At 50.7% G+C, this 6992-nt stretch overlaps 1 protein-coding gene across 2 annotated transcripts; it reads right to left on the bottom strand.

The window, feature by feature from the left end:
* Positions 1-251: 251 nt before the first annotated feature.
* On the bottom strand, positions 252-3526 carry LOC116911480 (left-right determination factor 1). 2 transcript variants are annotated; one of them, XM_032915463.1, is made up of 5 exons: positions 3201-3450; positions 2165-2207; positions 1961-2062; positions 1479-1724; positions 324-998 (listed from the first exon to the last, which is right to left on the bottom strand). In XM_032915463.1, the coding sequence occupies exons 1-5, from the start codon at positions 3448-3450 to the stop codon at positions 635-637; spliced, it is 1005 nt and encodes a 334-aa protein (XP_032771354.1). In that variant the 3' UTR covers positions 324-634. The 2 variants fall into 2 exon arrangements, with proteins under 2 accessions (XP_032771352.1, XP_032771354.1); XM_032915461.1 differs by having other exon boundaries at positions 252-998; positions 1961-2207; positions 3201-3526.
* Between the last annotated feature and the right edge of the window lie 3466 nt (positions 3527-6992).

Raw genomic sequence — 6992 nt, 5'->3', positions numbered from 1 at the left:
TGGGTTCGGTCCTCAGCTCCAGGAAAAAAAAAAAAAAAAAAAAAAAAAGAGGAAACCCCCACCAAGTCTTGGCTAAATCAAGCTAAATTATGCTGACCTAACACCTTTCTTTTTCTGTTTCAGTTTGCACAGATGTAGGTAGTCTAAATGGAGAAACGAGCCAGAGCTACACAAAGAAATCCTGTCTTGAGAGGAAAATAATAATAATAATAATAATAATAATAATAATAATAATAATGAAACAAAAACTTACAAAGCAAAGCATATTTTATTCCCATCTAGCAAAGCTGGTATTACCTAGTTTGATACACTTGGGTCTTAGGTCCAGAGACAAGACTGGGGCTCAGCCCAGATACAGGGACAGATTAAGGGAGCAATGGCAGTTCGGGATTCTGTCCTTAGTTTACAGTTTCTATACAGGTTAAGTGCTTCGTATACAGTGCAGTAAACAATATGAAGGACAGAGACCACTAGGTGGCGCCTCCAGTGGCCAGTGAGTCACATTCCTTGAAGGTAAAATTTAGGGATGGGGCTGGTTCAGAGGACCACGCAGAGCATTCGCCCCTTAGGGGTTTAGAATCCCCATCTCTCCCCATATATTACGTCACGTCCTTGGGGAGGCCACGCCCTGTGCCTATGGCTCCAGCCTCCTGGGTATGAGCGCCCCATCCGAGGCACAGCTACACGTCTGCACCCTCATGTTGGGCAGGCTGACCACTTGAGGCCTGGTCCTGCCGTCCTCCTTTATGCTGACAATCAGGGGCAAGGAAGTCATCTCTGAGGCCACACACTGCCGAGGCCCCAGAAATGGCCACCTGATGGTCAGGGACTCTGGTGGCTGCAGGCAGCTGCCCACACATTCGTAAGTCAGGAATCCTGGGGGTTCTAGAATCCAGTTCTCAGCCCACTTCATCCCCTGCAGGTCCAGGTACATCTCTTGGCGACAGCATCGGGTGCCTTCAGTCACTGGTGTCTCGGGGTCACAATTGCCTTGAGCCCTGTTGGGTGAGAAGTCAGAAGTCAGTTGAGGGGTTGGGGATTTAGCTCTGTGGTAGGCGCTTGCCTAGCAACCGCAAGGGCCCTGGGTTCGGTCCCCAGCTCCGAAAAAAAAAAAAAAAAAAAAAGTCAGTTGAAGCTCAGCTGAGATCCTGGCATTCTGAGGAGACACTAAGATCTTGCTCTGCCGGAATTGAAGAACTGGGCTGGGTGCGTAGCTCATTAGGAGCAGTTTTCTGGCCTAGATTTCAACCCCAGTGCCACAGCAAAGAAAACAACTGAATACTGAATATTTATGTGGGGATGAAATAGCTAAGAAATAAAAAATAAAATAAAATAAATCCTATTTACTGGGAACTTCCTAACAGTCAGAGGAAGCTTTTCTAAATATTCTCACATTCTGAAATTTTGTCATTTCACAGTTAGGTCAAATTCCTCATTTGTCTCTCGATTTTGCTTGTAACTTAACCCACAGTGCCTACCCATAGTCCTTGAGGTCCAGCGTGTGCAGCTCCAGCTGTGGCTCGCCCTGCCCCTTGCCGTCCGGCGTCCCCTGCGCCGCGAACCGGACCAACTTGTGTGCGCTCCAGGTCCCTGGTCCCAGATGCTCCCTCTGCACGGACACCTGGAGCAGCAGCGGCTGCCTCGGCCGGCTCAGCTGCTGCCAGAAGTTCACGGCCTCGGTCACATCGAAGACCTTCCAGCCGCTCTCGTGGATGGACACGAGCCTGAGACACAGCAGCGCGCGTCAGGCGAGGGGACTGGCAGGCTTTAGGGAGACCCTGAAGGAGTCTGTTCCGTTCCGTTCCCACCCCTATCATCTGCTACTCCCCTCCCTCTGCGCACTTTTTTTTCCCCCTGCACTTTCTAACGCTCCTAATACGAGAGAGAGAGAGAGAGAGAGAGAGAGAGAGAGAGAGAGAGAGAGAGAGAGAGAGAGAGAGAGAGCGCTTATCGCTTATACCTAGAATCGATAAGGGCGGTGCGGTTGGAGCCGTCCTCGCGGAAGCGCAGCCATTCAATGGTGACCCGAGCCCGGGCGCTGTGTGGGGACAGCCTCTTTTGCCTCCGGAGAGCTGTTCTGGGCACAGGCTCCTGGAACAGCCGCAGCACGGCCTGCACCAGCTCACTGTTAGGCGGCAGCCGCTGCTCCATGCCGAACACCAGCAGGTGACTGGAGGTCTCTGACACCAGGAACCTGCCTGCCACTTCTGTGGACAAGGACAGAGTCAGCCAGGCCTCTACACCCTGGGTGGCAAGGACCCAAGGCCAATAGCCACCATTCATTAGTAACCCTCAGGGAGAATTGTGAGCAGGAAGCCCATGATCAACGTGAAAAAGAAGTCTCTCTATATATCCAGGAATTGTAAATTTTGCAATGAGGCCCTGAATGCTAAAACAATCAGTGGGTTTCTCTTTTTTTCTTACTGTTTCTCCCACCCTTAGTGGTGACTTTGGAGCCCTGTGCAAGGAAGGAACTGGTTGGGCTTGAGCGTAGCAATGCTAGGTTCTTCCTGGAAGGTTTTGGGAGAAGAAGGGGGCAGTACAGAGTCAGGCTGCAGAGGCTAGAGAGAGAAAACCCAAGATCACTGTGGAACCGTGCCTTTCTTAAGGGACAGATGCTCTTGCCGGAGTTCTGTTCAGTGGAACAGGAGTCTGCAAGCATCTTTGTCAGGACTGAACACTGGGGCAAATGTTAAGGACGTTGTCGAGTTCCTAAATGGCTCTTGCCATGCGTTCTCAGGATTGCTGGGTGGTTACCTGTGTGGCCAGCCACACCTCTCCTTAGCAGACATCCCCACTGCCTGCCTGTTCAGAACCAGCAACTTATGTCTCCAGACCTAGGTAAGTTTTGTTTTGTTTTGTGCCCAACTGAGGGCTGATTCCAGCTGGAAACGCTGTGCCACCATGAAGGCCCATGCTATCCTCTGTCTGTGGTGAAACATAGTCGCTATTCCAGGCGCTCCTTAATTTACCAGCAAGCACAGCCCCCCCCTTTTTTTTTATCCCGAGGGTCCTTCAGTGCACAGCCAGATCCCCAGTGCCCAGACCCAGACCTGCTCCCCTCTCACAACTGCCTCAGGCTGTGTTCCCCCATGACTTCGACTCTCAGCCCCACAAAGTAAGGGCCCATTCACACTACATACGGAAGGCATGATCAGCCCACCTTTCCTAGAGACCGAGGACAACCGGGGAGGGCTCACCTCGAAAGTTCTGGCTGAACCTCTTGCCTCGGGAGCGGATGTCATGGCTGTGCTGGAGCAGGGCCACATACTGGGCCCTCACATGCGAGGGGATGACCATTCCCTCCACATCAGCCTTGTCCAAGACTGGCGGTCGATCAAGCCGCAGCTGTTGCAGAAGGCTGCCCAGGACCTGCTCTCCAGTCAGGGCTTCTCCAGGGCTAACCTGGAATAGTGCCCAGAGTGCCCAACAGAGCCATAGGAACCGCATGGTGCTGCCCAGGAAGAGAAGCTGTAGCTGTTGTATCCCTGAGGTGTCTTGAAAGGGTCTTGAGTCTGCTGAGGGCTGGTACACAACAGCTTTATAGCTGGTCCTGGGGTGGGGGCAGGGAGGAAGAAAGAGAGAGGTCACACCCCTGGGACCTCCTGGGAGCTCAGCATGAATCAAGCCCCTGAGCCCTGAGGAGGGGCAGTCTAGAAAGGACACAAAAGCCTGTCTGGACTGAGAACATCTGGTCACCACTGTCTGTTAGCCATATACTTCGCCATTGACTTAAGGGTGTCTGACCAATTAGGACATTCAGGGCCGGAGGTGGTAATAGCTCAGTGGTAGAGCACCGGCCCTGCACACATGAAGCCCTAAATTCAATCCCAGCATGGGTTGGGAGGTGTGTCCCGAAGGAGCGTGGAGGTCTCGTTCTCGGCTGGGTGCCTGCTCCCAGCGTCTGGAATGTGCACCTGTAGTCTCGTTCATTCTGCTTCCAGCCCCTGGAAAGAACCAGATATCAATCAACACCTGGGCTCTCCAGCTGACTGGCTTCCCAGTACACCTCGCCAGGTGTCCAGAAGGCTTCTAGGGCTGATAAGACTCAAACTGCTCCACTTTGGAGGGTTTGGGGGACTTGGGGCGGGGGGGTTCTTCCTTAGTCACAAAGTCTGGGACTAGCCAATAAGAAACCCATCCTTTCCCTTTCTTGCTGAATTAGAGTTAAAAATCTACCCACTCCCAATCTCTGAACCAAAAGAACAGCGGCTCAGAGAAGGGGCAACATAGTTACGATCTTTATGGGTGCCCATGTAGAGCTTTCCACATCTCTATTTTCTGCCAAGTCCTGCCCAGGCTCTTGAAGAGAGCCAGATATGGGTGTGTGGCTGGGGTGGGGATGGGGGTGTGTGGTTCTACAACGACAGAGTATACTGAGCCTTCTCCAAAACACAGCTGGGATCTGTGGATTTGCGAGCTGGTTTTAGAATTCTACTGGGGAAATAGAATTGAGCAACCTGCTGGGTTAGGGCTGCTAAATAAAACTCGTCCGGAATTCGGGGACTGATTACACTAAAATATTAGTCATTGTTTACCTGGGATTTGCATGACACGAGTATCTAGAGTTTTTATTTGCAGATTCTGACAATCTTAGTCCAGGGGCTACCAGGAGAAACGGTAGTGGATTGTCAGACATGTCCTTGTGTTCCCCCGCTCTCCAGCAGGGCTGCCCTTTGTTATGTAGAAAAGCAGCTGCCTTCCTCACCACTCCTGCCAGGGTCTGACCCTGGTCAGGTTTGAGATTAGGAAGCAGCCCCCAGACCCAGAGAGGGGACCCCTGGAATGGAGCTCGCAGCTCCTGGCACGACACCTTTCTTGGCTCCAGGCCAGTGCTCAGGACCCAGGGGTGGGAGTAGCCCGATCATGCCCGGAATGAGGGCGAAGGTAAAAGAGAAGCCTGGTATTCCCTACCCCTCTCTGGCTCCAATCACAGGTTGGGCTGCAAGGGAAGCCTGGGGCAAATGCTTCAATGAGAACAGAGTCACCTTGGGATTTCCAGATTTGGCTAACACCAGGAGGGGGATGAGACTCAAAGGGCCTCTGAGTTCAGGGAAGCTAAGGTCCAGGACACGCCTAGTGTCTAGGGTTCCCTCAATGGGCAGGATAGATCCCTTGGGTTTGCTTAGCAAGCACAGCAAGGCCACACATAAAGTGTGACCCCACACGTGAAGTTCCCTAATCCCTGCCTGGGTCTGTGTGGCTTCTGTGGGCCGTGCAGAGGAACTTCTAGACGTGCCCTAATGGACTTCACGTTCTCCCAGAGCATGTCAGCTTCCTAGACTTTCTAGGTCAAAGAGGAGGAACAGGCAAGGATACAGATGGCATTTTAGTCCCTTGGCTCCTTCTCCGTGCTACAGGTTTGAATGCAAACTTCGCTGCACCACGCTCACAAGCTCTGCAGATCTCAGACCCTCCTCAATGTCCTCAATGTGACGTAGGTGCCCCCTGGGAAATGTGAGTCCCCTCAAGGTGATTGGAGTTTTCCTCTGGGAAAACGGACACCAGAAATTAGCCACTTAATCACGATGTTCCCAGAATCCCTGGCAAGTCTCTCGGCACACAGTAGGTGCTCGAGAAATGCTAGCTGCCTATTGCACTGTTCACTTACTCGGTGAACTGTTTAAAATGTAACTTGACTTTTTTTTTTTTAATTCTCTTAAAAACAATTAGAATTCAGCAACACTCAAATCTGTGGAAGGGAACGTAGGAAGAGGCAGGTTCTTTCTTTACCCTGCCTGCTTGCTTTACCTCTGTGTCTCTGGCGAGTAACACGGAATGTTTTTCTCATCGTGCAGATTTTACTAGCAATCGTTATTTGCACCTGTGTTTTTAAAGTATAAAAATTTTAGTTTCTATAAAAGTCATCTTTACAGATTTGGCAAGAGGGCGGGGGTTATTGTTTAATTGGGTTTTCGATGTGGAATTCCCAGGGTGTGTGAAGATATGTTCTGTTTTGTTTAGTGAGTTGGTTTTTGTTTTGTTTTTGCACAACGCTGAGATTGAACCCAGGGCCTTAGAGATGCTAACCCACTAAGCGATAGTCCGGTCCCAGCTTTATTTTAAGAGATGGGGTTTCACTACGTTCCACTGGCTAGCCTCCAACTCCTGAGTTTAAGTGATTCCCCACCTCGGCCTCCACAGTGGGTACAGATTCAGACCATTGGGCCCAGTTCCCGATTTTATATTTTTTCCCAAATTGTGCCCCCCCCCTCCTGGGGCTGGGGATCGAACCCAGGACCTTGCGCTTCCTAGGCAAGCGCTCTACCACTGAGCCAAATCCCCAACCCCTCCAAATTGTGTTTTTAATTGACATTTTTTTTAAACTTCTGTTGTTTTTGTTTACTTATTGGGGGAGGAGGAGGCACAGGTTACAGTATGTATGTGAATATCAAAAAGTAACTTTCAAGACTTGGTTCCCGTGGGGCTGTGGTGACAGACGCCTTTAATCTCCGCGCTTGGATGCCAAAAACAGGTGGACCTCTGTGAGTTCAAGACCAGCCTGGTCTACAGAGTAAGTTCCAGGACAGACAAGGCTACACAGAGAAACCCTGTCTCAAAACAAACAAGCAAGTGAGTTGGTTCTCTCCTTCCACCTCATTAATCCTAGGAGTTGAAGTCTGGTTCTTAGGCTTGGTATTAACCACCGTTACCCACTAACGTGCCTCATGGATCCAGATTTTAATGTTTTGAAGCTTTAGAGCATGCATATACTACATATTGAACACACCCTCTCCTTTCTCTCCTTCCCCATCCCGTTGGTTTGCCTTATAACCCCAGACAGTTCTACTCTCGTGATATATGAATGTCAACTTCTGTACCCACATACAATCCGGGAGCCAAAAGTGAGAGGAAATATGAGAACTGTCTCTGAGATTCACTTAACTCCTTCACTGTGACTACCTCCAGGAGTGTCCACTTTCCTGCCAACACCATGGCTTCATCCTTCACACCAGCAGAGAGCTGTTGTGCGTGCACACCACGTTCTCCGT

The sequence above is a fragment of the Rattus rattus genome, chromosome 10 (assembly GCF_011064425.1).
Source record: "Rattus rattus isolate New Zealand chromosome 10, Rrattus_CSIRO_v1, whole genome shotgun sequence".
NCBI lineage: Eukaryota > Metazoa > Chordata > Mammalia > Rodentia > Muridae > Rattus > Rattus rattus.
The sequence above is the reverse complement of the archived record's forward strand: the minus strand, read 5'-3'. Positions and strand labels throughout refer to the sequence as shown.

Coding starts and splice junctions, on each gene's coding strand:
- LOC116911480 (XM_032915461.1), bottom strand. CDS start 3,450: ATGCGGTTCCTATGGCTCTGTTGGGCACTCTGGGCACTATTCCAGGTT. Junction 2,208..3,200: donor GTTCAGCCAGAACTTTCGAG/GTGAGCCCTCCC, acceptor CCTTGTCCACAG/AAGTGGCAGGCAGGTTCCTG. Junction 1,725..1,960: donor ACCGCCCTTATCGATTCTAG/GTATAAGCGATA, acceptor GCTGTGTCTCAG/GCTCGTGTCCATCCACGAGA.